The 16,151-nt window shown below is 51.3% G+C and overlaps 1 protein-coding gene across 4 annotated transcripts in view; it reads left to right on the top strand.

Moving 5' to 3' along the window:
- Positions 1 to 16,151, top strand: part of TTC21A (tetratricopeptide repeat domain 21A) — a 32,694-nt gene extending 16,543 nt beyond the window's left edge. The window contains exons 13-30 of one of the 4 annotated variants that reach the window (XM_039843266.1): positions 1,824 to 1,981; positions 2,218 to 2,433; positions 6,263 to 6,501; positions 7,341 to 7,413; positions 7,495 to 7,605; positions 7,944 to 8,082; positions 8,285 to 8,388; positions 9,605 to 9,793; positions 10,742 to 10,852; positions 11,600 to 11,681; positions 12,500 to 12,650; positions 12,868 to 13,029; positions 13,178 to 13,358; positions 13,454 to 13,678; positions 14,015 to 14,135; positions 14,305 to 14,372; positions 14,473 to 14,555; positions 15,405 to 16,151. In XM_039843266.1, coding sequence (XP_039699200.1) covers positions 1,824 to 1,981; positions 2,218 to 2,433; positions 6,263 to 6,501; positions 7,341 to 7,413; positions 7,495 to 7,605; positions 7,944 to 8,082; positions 8,285 to 8,388; positions 9,605 to 9,793; positions 10,742 to 10,852; positions 11,600 to 11,681; positions 12,500 to 12,650; positions 12,868 to 13,029; positions 13,178 to 13,358; positions 13,454 to 13,678; positions 14,015 to 14,135; positions 14,305 to 14,372; positions 14,473 to 14,550 — 2,408 coding nt within the window. In that variant the 3' untranslated portion in view covers positions 14,551 to 14,555; positions 15,405 to 16,151. Of the gene's footprint in view, positions 1 to 1,823; positions 1,982 to 2,217; positions 2,434 to 6,262; positions 6,502 to 7,340; positions 7,414 to 7,494; positions 7,606 to 7,943; positions 8,083 to 8,284; positions 8,389 to 9,604; positions 9,794 to 10,741; positions 10,853 to 11,599; positions 11,682 to 12,499; positions 12,651 to 12,867; positions 13,030 to 13,177; positions 13,359 to 13,453; positions 13,679 to 14,014; positions 14,136 to 14,304; positions 14,556 to 15,135 lie in introns of all 4 variants that reach the window. The other 3 variants (XM_039843265.1, XM_039843264.1, XM_039843263.1) reach the window with 3 other exon arrangements.

Here is a 16,151-nt window from a genome sequence, read left to right as displayed (position 1 = left end):
GGGGCCTTCCGTCCTCCCACATATGTTTATCTATTCAGACACCTGGTGGGACTTCTGCCCCTGAGTTAGTGTCCATGGGCTTCCTGACTGGGTTACTTTACACACACACACACACACACACACACACACACACACACACGCGACGATGACATACACACACTCACCCAACCTGCCCGTTCCTTCCAATCCCCAGAAACCTTCCTAACTTCCCTCGCCAGCAGGGGTCTCTCCCACCCAGGCCTTTTGCTGATTGCGTGGTCTGTGGCAGGTGCTAGCCACTGCACCCCATTATGTCATTATGTGCAGGCGCTGCTCTGACAGTAGGATCCAGGAGTATTCAGAATAGGCAGAAATTCCCTCGTGGAGTTTGTGTTCTAGTAAGGATGTAACCACTAAGAATATTGTATTGTTTTTTTAGGACACAATAATGCTATGGAGAAAACTTAAGCAGGGTGTGGGGGTGTGGGAGTGTGGTCAGGCAGGCCTCGTGGTGAGGTGAGACACAGTGCCATCAGACTTTCAGAGCTTCTGGGTGGCCAGAATGGCATCCTTCTCCCATCTCAAGGCCAGATCCTGGAGAGAGAGGGGAAGAGGGAGAGAACCCTCATGAGTGCCCTCTCGTCCTCTCTTCGTGGCTTTCACCCGGTCTGCTTAAAAGCCAAGCTGATCTCTGGTGCCCTGGGGGCTTCCAAAGGCTGCAGAATGCCAAGGCATGTGTCTGTCCTCCAGTGCTGCGTTGTATGGGTTGCACTCTGCTGAAGTCTCCCCCGTCTTCATCCTCGGTCCTCCCAGTACTTATCTGAGCACCAGGTGTTTCCACAGCTTCAGGGTCTCCTGAAGGCAGGAGTACCCCCCAGAGGTTTAGGGCCAAAGCAAGGTCTCTAGCTGCTGGGGTTGCCATGGTGACATCTTCACATTTCTGCTGCACACAGAGTAGGAACAGGGAGTTAGGGACCCAGGAACAGGTGCTTTCTACCTGCCAGGTCGTTATGTGGGGGGATCTGGCTGTTGAGGGACCTGACTGCCCCCTGGCCTGTTTTACTTCCCGACCTCTGGTGACCCTGAGCTTGTGTTTTCAATTTTTGTCTTTCTCGGAGCAGGAGCTGTTGAGGGACCTAGATGCAGAGGGAGGACAGCCTTCCCCCCGCCAGCTCATTGCACCCTACCCCTGGCTGCCACTGCCACCTGCTAAGGGCCAGCCTGGCTACAGGGTGGCCTCTCAGCCCCACAGTGCCAGGTATTTTGAGCTCAGCCTCAGGAGCTGGAGGGCCCTGGATTTAAATGCCGACTTTGTCCCTTCTAAAGTCCATGACTTACTTCAGTGGAGTCCCAGTCCTATATCTAAAAGACAAGGATAATAATACCAACCTCGCGGGACTGGGCAAAGAGTAAACCAGCCTTGCCAAACTGCTTCGCACGTGTTGGGCTTTGAGCAGGTGCACCATAAGTTGTGGCAATTATAGTTGCTGTTATTATTAGCTTTTCTTCTCCTCTTAGGTGTGGGAATTGAGACTTAAATGTTCCCCGGAGCTTCCAGATGGAGCAGTGAAGTGACTTAGCCATCTCCTTGAGGGTCACATGGAGAAGCGAGTGTTAAACTGACGTTTGAGTTTCCTAGCTTTTGTCTCAGTCAAAGCAAAAACTGTGTAGTTCTCATTTTAGGGGGAGGCCTCCCAGCGAAACAGAACAGAACTGGGTAAAATGCCCAACTTGGGTATTTATTTCTGGGTAATGGAACATGAAAAATTCATTCTGCCTTTACACCTTGGGTCCCTGGAGTCCCTGAGGATCCCTGGATGTAGAGATTTGTTTGTTATTTCTAGGAGAGTTAGAGAATGCCCAGAGTACCCTGCAGCGTTGCCTGGAGCTGGACCCCACCTCCGTGGACGCCCACCTCCTCATGTCCCAGATCTACCTGGCTCAGGGCAACTTTTCCATGTGCTCCCACTGCTTAGAGCTGGGCGTCAGTCACAACTTCCAGGTGGGGGTCTCCTGGGTCCTGTCACCCACTCAGTATCCCAAAGCCCGCCTAGCTGTAGCCCCGACTTGCCTCAAGAGAGAAGCCCTGAGAGCTTCCTGCATCCCTCAGACCCTTCTGCTGGCCCGAAGGCAGGGGCAGGCTCAGTGGGCTCCTGGGGCTTTGTCCACTCTGGGCACTGGGAGCAGGAGCAGCAGCGGTGGTGACCTGGAGCCCCACACTCTGTTATGCCCGTCTAGGTCCGAGACCACCCCCTCTACCACTTCATCAAGGCCAGGGCCCTCAACAAGTCTGGGGACTATCCAGAAGCCATAAAGACCCTGAAAATGATCACAAAATTACCAGCTGTAAAGATGGAAGAAGGCAAGAAGACCCGCGGGCCCTCTGTGCGACCCAGCGAACGGGTGTCCATCTTACTGGAACTGGTAGATGCCCTCCGGATGAATGGGGAGCTGGTAAGAAAGGCCATGCTCCCTTCCCTTGGGACTGGGTCATGTTGGAGGTCCAGGGTAGGGCTTGGGAAGCAGCCTTTTGATTCTGTCTGATGTTTACTTATGCTATGACTTGACCTTTTATTCATCTGGGAACATATCTCTCTTCTGTCTAAGAGCCTTTAGTGGCTCCCACTGCCCTCAAGATAAAGTCCAAACCCGAGTGGGACGTGCATGATCTGTCCCCTGCCTACATCGCTGTCCCCATGAGGATCTCAGGGAGGCAGAGCACAGGCCCGTCAGGGCCACCACAGGTGGTTGTGCGGATTGAGCAGTGCACCACTTCCAGTGGATGCCGGTTATACCGTCATCCTTATGAACTATGTCCCCTTGGAGTTTTGCAGTGTGCAACCTGCTTAACTGTATGAGGCAGCCCTGGAGCCTTGGAAAGCCTCGCTGGGCAAAGGCAGGAAGCACCTGGGCATTTTTTGCTGGTGCTCGGGAGTAATGAGGGACACAGAAGCAAGGGCGAGGCCTGGTGGTAGTGGGAACTGGGCTCCACATGCTCCCTTGGCCTCACCGGCCTCACCTGCTCACCAGGAAGGGGTTTGTCAGCAGAGGTCCAGGCTCATCTCCATGATCTACCAGTACTGGGCATCCTGCCTCCTCCAATGATGACCCTGCAATAGACAAGGAACCAGCCCATGAGACCTTTTCTCCTTAAAGTTAAAATCTCCTTCTGGGCAAAGATGGGAATGTGGAAGCCTGTTTACAGTACTTCTCTCCTTTAAATCTGCTAAAAGGAACAAAAGAATTTTAAGCAGAGAAAGAATCTTCATCTGTAACAAAATTAGGAAACAACTGCCTCTCTATACATAATTGACTCAATCAGCCATTTATTCAGCTATTGACTGAGGACCTACTGTATGCCAAGCGCTGTGACGGGAGCTGGGGATGAGGGAGAACAGGCCACGAAGCCCCTGTCTTTTCTGAAGTTACCGTGGGTGGGAGAGAAAAAGCAAGGTGTAGTGAATGGGGGGCCTGAGGTTCTGGCATTTGCTTGAAACTTTCTGAACCGGGGATGTGGTCAAGCCACAGGAAAAGCGGGGACATTCCTGGAAGAACCCACTTCCAGCCCATGGAAGGGCAGGGCTACTGAACAAGAGCTCCCTTCTGAAATGCCCGTGGTTTTCTCTGTCCCAGAATCCCTAGTAGGAGAGGTGAGCCAGAGGAAAGTAAGGAGGGAAATAACCTGATAACAGTTTTGTACCTTGCTCCGCTCAGATAACAGATCTGTGAGCTGTGGCCTTCACTGTGAGCCAGGGGGTTCCATCCTGACCCTAGGGCTATGCCAATGGAAAAAGCCAAGGCGAGATCTGCCCCCAGGGCAGCTGTGCTAGGGTACTCTCTATTCCCAGCCTAGTTCGTGAGAAAAGGGCAGAGTTAGTTGCAGCTGTTTGCATGAGAGGCCGAGCGATGATCAGGAGTCTCACATGGAACTCTAGAGGTCATGGAAGGAAGAAGAAAAGGAATGGAAGGAAGGAAGGAAGGAAGGAAGGAAGGAATAGTAATGAATGAAGGAATGAATGAAGGAAGGAAGGAAGGAAGGAATAGCTGAAGAAGGAATAGATGATGAAGGAAGGAAGGAATAATGGAATGAAGGAAGGAATGAAGGAAGAAGGAAATGAATAGCTGAAGGAAGGAAGGAAGGAAGGAAGGAAGGAAGGAAGGAAGGAAGGAAAGCAGGCAGGAGGGAAAGGGAGGGAGGGCAAAATAATAGGCAAAAGACAAGATTACACTTAGAATTTTCATGACACATGAAAAATACAAAGAAAAATTTTTTCAAAAAACGTTTCCACACTCAATGAAAAGAAAAAGAACATCGAGCCTTGTAAAATGAGCTCAAAGTAGAACACAAGAGGTCAACAAAGGGGTCCTAGTAAATTAGGGAAAGATGAAAAGTCAGCTGACAGAGTTAAGGAAAGTAACCACAGAAAACAATGATACCATTATAAAATTATAATCCCATGAGAAAGAGGAGAAAGGCTAGCCCTTGCTGAAGCTCCGTGACTGCAAGAAAAGGTTGAGAAAACCAGGAAAGTGACTGAAGCGATTTGAGAGGACGATGGAAAAGAAAGACCAACAGCAGATCTTCAACACCAGCATAATCGATTTCCCGAAGAAGAGGGAACCAAGGGAACAGAGAAGGCACTGAAGACACGTAGGGGGACAGTTCCTCTAGGGAAGACGTGGTCACAGCTCGGAAGGGCACTGTGTGGGGCAGAAACAGCAGTAAAATGTTAAGACCAAGAACGAGTCTTGGTAATATCCTCATGAAGTAATATCCTCATGAAGTGAATGGGAGTCAAGGATAAGCAATGAGCAATGTAAGTGAAGGTTTCTATAAACATCTGGGTAGAGAGCAGCTTAGCCACTAGGAGAAAAAAATCAAATTGGCCTCGGACTTTTACTCAATACTCAATTTAGGAAGACAATAGAACAATATTTATAAAGTGTCGAGGGGAGAAGGATATACCCCAGTTGTTTCATGTATGAATACAATAAAGGACACTCCAAAAAATAGAATAACTCAAGAATTATGGTGTTAATTAAACTTTGCAGAAAAATCTACTTGTAGATATCATCCAGACAACCAAAGCATGAAATAAAATGTTTTATATGTGGGAAAAAATTTGAGGTATGGAGGACAGAATTGAGTCCAGTTAAACATTGAACTAATCTAAATAAATCTAAACATAATTGCATTGAAATAACTACAGTAACTTTGACTCTTAGCCAATATAATTGCTAAGTTCTTGAAATAAAAGTTATTATAGCCAAAATAACAATAATATCCCATGAAAAAAATCCAGGGAGTGAAGGTGGGGTTACTATAAACATGCTATCTTTTTCTAACTCTGTAGAAGAGAGTACAAAATAAAAGTTTACACAGAAAATATTTCTTGATAGAAAGATGATTATTAATAGAATGAAAAAGGGAATATCGCCACTACGTTATTCAAAAGAAGAAAAGGAGCAATGTCAAAGACGGAAATAAAGCAAACCACTAGCAGCATATAAAAATGAAAACAAAATAAATTGACGAAAAGCCCAAGAGCACATATCTGCGATAATAAAATTGTAAATGAAATAAATGTGCTGATTAAATGAAAAAGACATTCACGGTGATTTAAACAACGGAACCCCTACTGCCTATACTCCAAAAACCAAAGGGACCAGAACAAAAGTTAAAAGTTGATAGAAACATACCAAGCAAACAAAAAGAAAGCAGAAGTTGAGGAAGAAGTATCTAGGAAGGCTGAATTCAAGGCAGAAAGCCCCTAAATGGGCAAAGAGAATAACTGTTAAAATAATCATGGGTACAAACATAATGAAAATATAATTCAAATAGACCTTTATGTACCCAATGCCATAAAATTAAAGCATCCTTGACAAAAGCAGAAATGTACAAGATGTGTTCATAGGTCCCCCACAGGAAGACTATGAGGTGCTAAGGAACAAGCAGGTTCTTATAGTTAGGGTTTCTGTACCCTCCAGGTTAGCCGGGCACCTTCCCCTGGCCTTCCAGTAACAGTGGCCCTGGACACCAAAGGGCTCTCTCTCTTTTCTGCCATGGAAGTCGCTCCACAGGTGGATGTGGGCTATCTTGTCCTTGGCTTCCATGTAGCAGGACTGCTCCTGCTACAGGACTCCTCCGTGTTTCCTCTCTTCCCCAGGCCAGGATTGAGAAGGGGAATTGCTTTAAGTTTCCTAAAAGAGGTTTTAAGTGTTGTCGTTTGCCGCCACCCACCCTGGCAGCAGACGGAGGGTCCATTGGGTTCTCCTGTCTTAGCATGAGGCCACCAAGGTCATGCAGGATGCCATCAACGAGTTCAGTGGCACGCCAGAGGAGATCCGCATCACCATTGCCAACGTGGACTTGGCCCTGAGCAAGGGGAACGTGGACATGGCGCTGAACATGCTCAGGAACATCACGCCCAAGCAGCCCTGCTACATCGAAGCCAAGGAGAAGATGGCCAGCATCTACCTGCACACCCACAAGGACATCCGCCTCTACGTCGGATGCTACCGGTAAGCCCCAGGCGGCGCACCGACAGCCTCGTCTCCAGTGCAGCTTTACAGAGGGTTTTCTCCAGCTTCATCCTGGATCTCCAGATTCTGTCCTCAGAGTGTGTTTGACGAAAATATGGAAATTCTCGTGGGTTAGGATTTTAGCATGAAAGATCAGCCAGGCTGTCTTGTCCCAGAGCTCTGCAGACTCTGAACTGATTTGGTCGTAAGCCCTGCTTGCCCCCAACTCCTATGGCTCACGTTCTGGGGGCAACCGTGGAAATACTCTTCTGCTCTGGCCCCTGGCTCTGCCTGTCCCTGAGGAAATGCCCAGTGACTTGGATGTGACCAGCATCAGGTGAGAGAGGACAGAGAGTGGATTGAAGCCCCAAGCCACTGTCTATACCATTCGACAGTTAGACCTTTCCTGTCACTTTCCTCAGGTGAAACTCCAGCTGGGCGGTTCAGGTGGGAGGGGAGTGCTGGGTGGTGAGTAGGGGAGGCTATCCCAACAGCAGTGGGAAACCAGTAAACAGTGGGGTGACGTGGTCAGATCAGAGTTCTAGAAAGGGCAGTGTGGCTGCCTCATGGAGAGGGGTCTGGACGTTTGGGAGTGGAGGCCAGAGGAATGGGTGGAAGCGCTCTGGCCACGGTCCAGATGACAGATGAGGAGAGCCTTGACTAAGGTAGCTACCGCAGTGCCTCATGCACAGTGGGCTTTCAATGCGTATTAGATGATGAATGAATGATTGGCTGACTGAATGAATGTTAGCCAGATTTGATGAGAAAGAAAGAAGGTGATGGATTCAGGAATATGAAGGATGCCGAGGTCTGAGATAAGCATTTGGTTACTTTTGCAGGGAGCTCTGTGAACATCTGCCTGGCCCCCAGACCAGCCTGCTATTGGGTGATGCTTTCATGAATATTCAGGAGGTGAGCAAAAGCCTCATGGCCCCCCAAATTCACTTCTCCAGCGGGAGAGAAGAGAGAGACCCCCGATAATTTCCCCACCAGCCTGAGAAGGCCCTGGAGGTGTATGATGAGGCCTATAGAAAGAACCCACATGACGCCTCCCTGGTCAGCAGGATTGGACAAGCTTATGTGAAGACCCACCAGTATGCCAAGGTCAGACTGGGCTGGGTGGGAAGGGGTGAGGAGGGCCAGCCCAGCAGGGAAAACGGAGGAGGGTGCGTGGGTGGGAACGTCTGGGTGGGAGGAGAGTGGCTGAGTTTCCCCTCTAGCTCCCTGCCCAATGGGGTGTGAGGGGGAGAACTGGGAAGTTCTCTACCACCCCCCATACCCGCTCAGGCTGGGGCTTGAGCCTTTCCAGCTGGGAGGGCCTTTTCATCTAGGCTTCCGTGTTCTGGAGAGGGACACAGGTGTGGTGGCTGCTGAAGGAACACAGCGCGAGGCGCTCAAGTGTAGAACCAGACCTGATGCCAATATTTCCTGTTTGCACTAAGGCGATTAATTATTACGAGGCTGCCCAGAAGATCAGCGGACAGGACTTTCTGCGCTGTGATCTGGCTGAACTGCTCCTGAAGTTAAAGAAGTTCAGCAAAGCAGAAAAGGTTCTGAAGCAGGCTCTGGAACATGACTTTGGTGAGGCAGCGTTCCAGCTCACTCCCCTCGCATGTGGAGTGGGTGCACTGCCTCCTCGCCTCCCACCCCCAGCCCCACTCTCTTTTCTTGCAGAACAGTGCAGGGGACAGGCACAAACTTAAATCCTGAACCCAGCGCCTCCTTCCCCCATCCCTGGATTTCCAGGGGCTAGAGAACTCTAATTTGAGTTTCCATTTTGCAGTCAAAGAAATCCCATCCATGATGAATGATGTCAAGTGCTTGCTTTTGCTGGCAAAGGTTTACAGGAGCCATAAAAAAGAAGATGTGCTGGAAACTTTGAACAAGGTAATTAACAAGTAGACTCAAGCTCTTTATCTGCCATTTTCTGATGGGAGCTGAAGAAGGAAGGCTAGCACTGCAGGTCTAGAAGCCTCCGGGCCTGGTCCTCATAAGATGATTGAGGTTACACTTCTGAATTCCACCTTCCATTTATTCCCCCACCCTTGCTCATTCGTTGAGGGTACACCAAAGTGCTCTAAGCCTGGCTGGGCTGGGCTGGACAAGGCGAGGAATCAGACAGTGCCTTTGTCCTCAAGGATACTGGCGGTGATGATAATAGACAATGTGCAGTGCTCTATGCTGGGTTCTGTACTAGGCTTTTTGCTTTCTTATTTAATTCTCACAGTAGCCCTTTGAGAAAAGCACTGTGACATTCCTATTTAACAGAGAAGGCTCCAAGAGGTTAAGAAATGTGCCCAGAATCACACTGCAAGTAAATGACAGAGCTGAGATTTGAACCAGGTCTGGCCTGTCCCAACCCATACTCTTTCCCCACTGGGCTGCCCCAGATGGGACAACTCTTGGGCATTTTTGCCATGCTTTCCTCTTTCTTTCTATCCAAGATTGTGGCCCAGCACCTGTTTCCGGGGTGCGTTCTGTGGTCATAGAGAAAAAGCCAACTCTCTGACTGCTTGATTTATTTCCTTGTTTCCCACGGGGTTCCCATTCCTGTTGGGCCCTCCGGGAATTGAGTACTGATTTGTGCCCTCTTCCTGAAACTCGACCCTGGCATCATCATTTCCTCTCGCCCCGAAGCACTCTGGTTACTCCCTTGGTCATTGTATGTCATGGACATTTATGGAGGCTGCCTCAAATTCCCAGCAAGGCAATATTCAGAACACCCATATCCATCAAAACACAGCCTGCAACTGAATGCCTACTGTGTGCTTGCTCTAGCCTGTAGGACAGCCGAAGCAAATTAGACATGGTAAGTGCCCAGGTATGATGGAAACAGGTAAACAAGTCAAGGGCAATAGAATGTTTCGTTTCTGTGCCTTTGCTTCTGCTCCTGCCCCAGACGCAGTGCCAACTTTCCTCCTGAGTTCTCAGCCAGTGGCCTTGCCTGTCCAGAGTGACCCAGATTTGCTCAAGGGTACTTGAAATAAATGTTCTTTCTAACACTGCAGGCTCTGAAATGAGAGGTGGGACTGTCTTTGAATTGGCCTGAGGTCTGGCACATCAGGCTCTGGGTTTCTGATCCTGAATTTACCGGTTTCCCAAGGCCATGGACCTCCAGTCTCGGATACTGAAGCGTGTTCCACTGGAGCAACCGGAAATGATCCCCTCCCAGAAGGAAATGGCAGCCTCCATCTGCGTCCAGTTTGGAGAGCACTACCTGGCAGAGAAAGATTATGCCAAGGCGGTGCAGTCTTACAAGGATGCCCTCTCCTACTCACCCACTGACAATAAGGTGGGGTCCTCAAAGCCAGACCCTGCTCCTTCGCTTGGAGCACGATGCCCCGCAGAGCTCCCTGACCAGGGTAGAGGCCAGTTCCTTCTCTGGGCCTCCCTGAGGAGCTCAGGTATAAGGGGCATGGAGCGCCTGGTGTGGGGAGCTGACTCCAGGGCCAGTGACCCCAAAGGCCTCCCTCCCCCTTGGAGCAAAACTGAAAAACCCTACTCTGGACAGCCATTTGTGGAGGGTAGAGTGGGGAAGACGTTGCTGAAAGTCAAGGTAGTCTGGTGTCTTCAGGGCCCCTTGGAAGTAGGGAGACTATGAGAGTGACTGCCACGGGCTCTTTGGGCCTGAAGCCCGGGCTAAGCTTCTGGGGCATTTAGAGCTGTGAAGGAGGTATGGCTTCAGACAGGGAGTGGTGGCTGGAGCTCCAGCTAAGGGAGCAGATGAAGGGCTTAATGACTGACCCATTCATTCTTTCAATGTGCACTCACTTAACAGATTTCCAATAGGTGCCAGGTGCTATGCTAGGCCCGCAGACACAGTGGGGTAAGGCATGGCGCTGCCCATAGACTGCCCTCGGGCAAGTGGTATAGGCAAGAACACGTGCAGTTCTAATACCATGCGATCCATGCCTGCATTGGGTCAGGACATTATGGGAACTCAGAAGAAGTGTTCCTATCCCAGAATCTGGGGCACAGAGGGCTTTCCAAAGGAGGTGAGGTTAGAGCCAAAACTGAAGCATGGGTATGAGTTAACCAGCCCCCAGCTTTCAGAGGGTAGTTAGTAAAACTCATGGTATGACGGAGTATTGGGTGGGAGACAGGGAGGGCTGTTATTCCAGGGGATTTGATACATATTTTGCAGGGCTAATGGAAATGGGATATGAAAGAAAAAGGCATCAGTCCCCGAGTTTTCTTATGACGTTCATCGGTTAGTTTATTAAATCTGGTCTTGTTCCAGGTGGTGCTGGAGCTGGCACAGCTCTACTTGCTCCAGGGGCACCTGGACTTGTGTGAGCAGCACTGTGCCATCCTCCTACAGACAGAGAAGAACCATGAGACCGCCTCTGTGGTAAGAGCCCCCACGCCCACCCCAGACCTCTTCTCTGCCCTCCCCAGGGTCCCTGTGACCACCTGCAGGCGCTTCCTAACCCCATAAACTCAGATGCCTGGCTGACCCAGGCCTGAGGAGCTCTCTGGGCAGAGGAGACCCAGGGTGGACCCACCAGCCTTCAGAAAGGAAGGGGCTGGCAGCAGAGGGCAGCATCCACCTCCCAGGCCAATCACGGGAGGCGGTGAAGTTGATTCACTCCAGGGGAAACTACACCCACTGTCGGGTGAAGGCAAGGGTGGGATGGGTTCCTGGAGCTTGGAGAAGCATGTGGAAAAAGCCTCCCACCCAGTCCTGCTTCTCCCTATCACCAGACCACCTCTAAGACCACCCCAGCAGAGGAGGGGAGCCCTCGTTCTACTTCTACTGCCTGGAGCAGGCAGTCTTCAGACACGGGTGAAGGGGCTGGCTCTACCAGTGTCAAAACGTCCTACTCGTGTCTAGCCCTGGCCTCACCGTCCCACTTCCATCCTCATCCGAGAGCTCCCCACTCTGCCTCCAGGCAGGCCCCAATTTCTGGGCTCCTCCTCTGGCAGCTTTTCCCAGCACCCTCTGGCTCCTCCTCTGGCAGCTTTTCCCAGCGAGGCTACCTGGGAAGCCTGGGAAGCCTCTCCCACCCTTCCTCCCTGCCCCCTTCCCCCTCATTTTCCCTCTACACTCATGCAAGCTGCTGTCAGGAATTCTGGAGTATTATGTGTTTTCTGATAGATGATGGCTGACTTGATGTTTAGAAAACAGGATTACGAAGCTGCCATCAATCTCTACCACCAAGTCCTGGAGAAAGTGCCAGGTAGCTACCTGCATGGAGCCTCTGACTGAGACTGTGCGTGTCAGTTCCCGCTGAGCAAGGGCTGCTCTCTCCAGGGTGGGAGAAGGGTGGGTCCTCTCCCCTCCTTCCTGGCTGGGCAAAGGAAGCCCCTTCCTCTCTGATTGTTCCCGGAGAGGCAGGAAACTGATAAAGCCCCAGTGGAACATGCTGGTCCTTCCCGAGTCCAAGGGGCCAGTTCCTGGTCTCAGGCAGGGGGCAGTGCTTGGCACTGGACCCAGGACAGCCTGTCTGTCCCCAAGTCACAAACACTGGGGATTGACAGAAGTTCCCTTCTGAGGTCATAGCTACTTGGAAGTGGCTAGAAATTCTCCCTTGATATGTAGCTCCATTGCCTCTCATTACGGCATAAAACCACTCCTTCTGGCTGGGGAAGGCACCAGACACAGCAGGCCCACAGCAGCATCTGCCCAGAGGCCCAGCAGACCACAGCTGCTAGGACCGTGGGTCCTGAGCCAGACTGTCTAGGTCGGAATCCTGGTATTCCACTTATCAGCTCTGTAACCTTTGGCAGATTCCTTAACGTCTTTGTGTCTCACTTCCTCATCTGTAAAATGGGAACAATAAGAGTAACTTACTTCATTGTGTGGTTAATATACAGGTGAAATACTTAATGCCAGGTATATTGTGTTAGCTGCAATCACTACTTTTAAGCATCGTTGTTATTATTCTCTCAACATTGGAGACCAGTGGGCTGGAATGTCCCTGCTCAGCCCAGATGGGCAGAGTTTCCTGGTCCTCCCCAGCTTCTCCCAGCCTGGAGACCTCTGCTCTTATTTTAGACAATTTTCCTGTATTGAATAAACTAATCGATCTGCTACGAAGAAGCGGCAAACTTGAAGACGCCCCTGCCTTCTTTGAATTAGCCAAGAAGTTGTCCAGCCGAGTGCCTTTGGAGCCAGGGTTCAACTACTGCACAGGCATCTACTGCTGGTGAGTAGGGGTGGGTGTGACAGGCAGTCCGATGCGGGAGGCTCTCTCCCTGACAGGTTTGCTGGGCCTTTGCTCAGCACCAGGGAAGCGGAAATTAAGCTTCCAGAGCGGGGAGCAGGGAGACCACGGATCCAACCCCTGCTCAGTGCTGACCCACGGAGTGGCCCCTGAGCCTCAGTTTCCCCACCTGATTTCTGGTTTCTCTCCTCCACTATAGGCATATAGGGCAGCCCAACGAAGCCCTAAAGTTCCTAAACAAAGCCCGCAAGGACAGCACTTGGGGCCAGAGCGCCACCTACTACATGGTGCAGATCTGTCTGAACCCAGACAACGAGATTGTGGGCGGAGAGGCATTAGAGAACCTGGTGGCTGAGAGCAAGTAAGGGCCCGACTGGTTCCCTGGGGGCAGGGGCGGGACCCTGGAGAAGGCGGGGAGAGCCTGTGGCCTCTGGGTCCTGGCCAAGCGAGGGCCACGCGGGCAGGCTGGGGGCCTCCGGCTCGCCCAACGCCCGAAGCTCCCCTGGCAGGAAGGAGTCGGAGCAGCACGGAGTGCGCACCGCGGAGAAGCTGCTGCGTGAGTTCTACCCGCACACCGCCTGGGGCCAGACCCAGCTGCGGCTGCTGCAGGGGCTCTGCCTGCTGGCCACCAGGGAGAAGGCGAACGTGGAGGCCGCGCTGGGCACCTTCATCGAGATGGCTCAGGCCGAGGTGCGCTGGCTGGCGCGGCAGGGGGGCAGGCGGGCGGAGCTGGGGGGTGAGGCCGAGGATGCCAGCGCTGCCTGCTTCCCACCCACCCCGCGCAGAAGGACAGCGTGCCCGCGCTGCTGGCCGTGGCGCAGGCCTACATGCTGCTGAAGCAGGTCCCCAAGGCGCGCACGCAGCTGAAGCGTCTGGCCAAGGCCCCATGGGCGATGGCTGAGGCCGAGGACCTGGAAAAGAGCTGGCTCCTTCTAGCTGACATCTACTGCCAAGGCGGCAAATTCGACCTCGCTTCAGAGCTGCTGCGGCGCTGCGTGCAGTACAACAAGGCGAGGGGCGCGCTGCGGTCGGGGCTGCGGGGGTGGGGGACGCCGGGCTGAGGCGGCCTGGTGTTGGGGCAGAGCAGATGCGGAGGGAACGGAATGAGAAGAGGCCGGACGAGAGCGGGATGGGAACTGAGAGCTCAGAGCAAGGCAAGCGGAGGCCCAGAGGGTCTAGCAGCTGGGGGAGAACAGGGAATGGGGAGAGAGTAGGTTCCTGAGTCTAGAGGCATGCAGGAGTCAGTGGGGCCGGGAGGGGGATTGGGGCAGAAGGGCTGAGGGTGCCCAGGTGCTGGAACGGATGTGGCTTCCCCTCCTAGAAGCTCTGACCCACTTTCTCTGCAGTCCTGCTGCAAGGCCTACGAGTACATGGGCTTCATCATGGAGAAGGAGCAATCCTACAAGGATGCAGCCACCAATTACGAGCTGGCTTGGAAGTACAGTCATCATGCCAACCCTACCATCGGTAAGGCAGCCAGCCACAGTGCATGTGGGTGTGGGAGGGAGCTGGGCAGAAGAACCGCCACCCTGACTCCAGAACCCAAGGCCGTTATTCTGGCTGTCGTGGGACCCAGAGGGGTTCTCAGGTCATCAGAGTGCCACTCACCATCTATATTCTCCCTGCCCCCGGACAGGCTTCAAACTAGCTTTCAACTACTTGAAGGACAAGAGATTCGTGGAAGCTATTGAAGTCTGCCACAATGTAAGGCACCAACATTATCAGGGAGAGCCTGGTGTCATAGCCTGGGATAGTGGCAGGGAGCCCTGCCTGATGTTTCACACCCTTTCTCTCTCTGTCCCAGGTCCTAGGAGAGCACCCCAACTACCCCAAAATCAGAGAAGAAATTTTGGAAAAGGCTCGAGGGTCTCTGCGGCCCTAGCTATGGTCAGTGAGAGCCAGAGTGGGTGGAAGCCATCAACCTATGGACATTTCATGGAGGGGATGGTCAGTGGAGATTCGGACAGTGACATATTTATTCTCCCCCATTTCTAGATTGTGTGATTTATATGAATCATGCCTCATCTGGTCTAAGGGGCATCCCAAAGCTTTATGTTTTTAGGGCACAAGAAACAATTTTGCTCTGGGGACAAAGACATCAACCAGCTTAGCTTCTGCTGGGGCTCCCTGGCTACCTTCTAATGGGCCTCACTTTTACTCTAGACTCTCTGAGGGGGAAGAGGCAAACAAAGAGGTGGTTAAAAAAATGCTCCACAGCTATTTTAATAGTTATGTCATCCCATAACTGCCTCCCCTCTCCTGTTTGGTCCCCTGAATCCTGGAGCTAAAGAAGCGCTTCTCTCTGACACGCTGTTCACTGCATCCTCCCTGGCACCGGGCCCAGACAGGAGGACCAGCTGCACAAGGTCCTCACAGCTGAGGCACTGGGTGAGAGAGACCATCATCCTGCAGGCTGCAAGGGTCATCGGCCCACTCTATCCCATACATTCTGTCTTCTCCTCCCCAGGTCTTCGGTGGCCTCTGCTGGTCTTCACCGATTTGGGAGAAACCACATTGCCCTTTTCTGGGGCAGGGAAATACATGCCAAGAAAAATTAGTTCTCACTCCAGCTTTTGTAAAAGACACTGACTGATTCGTCCTCCAGAAGCCCTTTTAACACCTAGAGGGACAAAAGCAGTGGTCCTTACTTAGATGAATGATGTCAATTGTAACTGGCAAGAGGGTGATAGAGGTTACCTTTGCTGTGCTCCCAATGCCTCTCTTCCTGTTTTCCAGGATGGCAGTAAGGGGCCAGGCCAACCTCAGGGGAAGGAACTGTGAACTGGGAGTCAGGAGGTCTAGAGTCTCCCTGCGTGACCTTCCCAAGACCCTTCCTTCCCATCTCTAGGTCTCGCTGTCCCCATCTGTGGCAGGAAATTAGACTAGATCCGCATGTTCCCCAATCATGGTACGAATCTCTGCCAATGATAATCAGCAAACATTTTAAAGTTTAATAACTGTGTGTTTAAATATTTTTATATAATGGAGGAAAATAGCACAACAAACTCATGAATCTGTGGGTGTTGCTACATAGATTGGTTCTAAATTTTAAGCATATCAATGTAATTGATATAAAAGTAAAATGCTTAGTATGAGTAGAATGCAGATATGGCAAAGTTTTCAAGAGAAGTTGTCTGGTGACTAAGGTTTGGGAACAGTGGACAGGTAAGGGTCCCTTTTAGAAGAGCCTGAGTTGTCCTTGGTGGCTGCTGAGCCTTGTTCTTATAACTTACTGTGGTCACGTGCATGGCTTTTTGGTATGAGTCAATGATCTGGAATGCTTTCCTCAGGTCACTACCATCGTCTCATGGGAAACCAGTTCCCTTTATCATACATAATGCGCTTTACAACCAAGATTCTTGGGGCGGGTTGTGTTGAGAGACAGGTCTTTCTATATGGAGAATGATGCTGTAAAGGATTGTGCGTTAATCACTTTTTTATTGCTGTAAAGCCTAAATTATGTTCATTTATCTTTAAAAAAAA

The sequence above is a fragment of the Pteropus medius genome, unplaced genomic scaffold, assembly GCF_902729225.1.
Source record: "Pteropus medius unplaced genomic scaffold, Ma_sr-lr_union100, whole genome shotgun sequence".
NCBI classification, from domain to species: Eukaryota; Metazoa; Chordata; class Mammalia; order Chiroptera; family Pteropodidae; genus Pteropus; species Pteropus medius.
The sequence above is the reverse complement of the archived record's forward strand: the minus strand, read 5'-3'. Positions and strand labels throughout refer to the sequence as shown.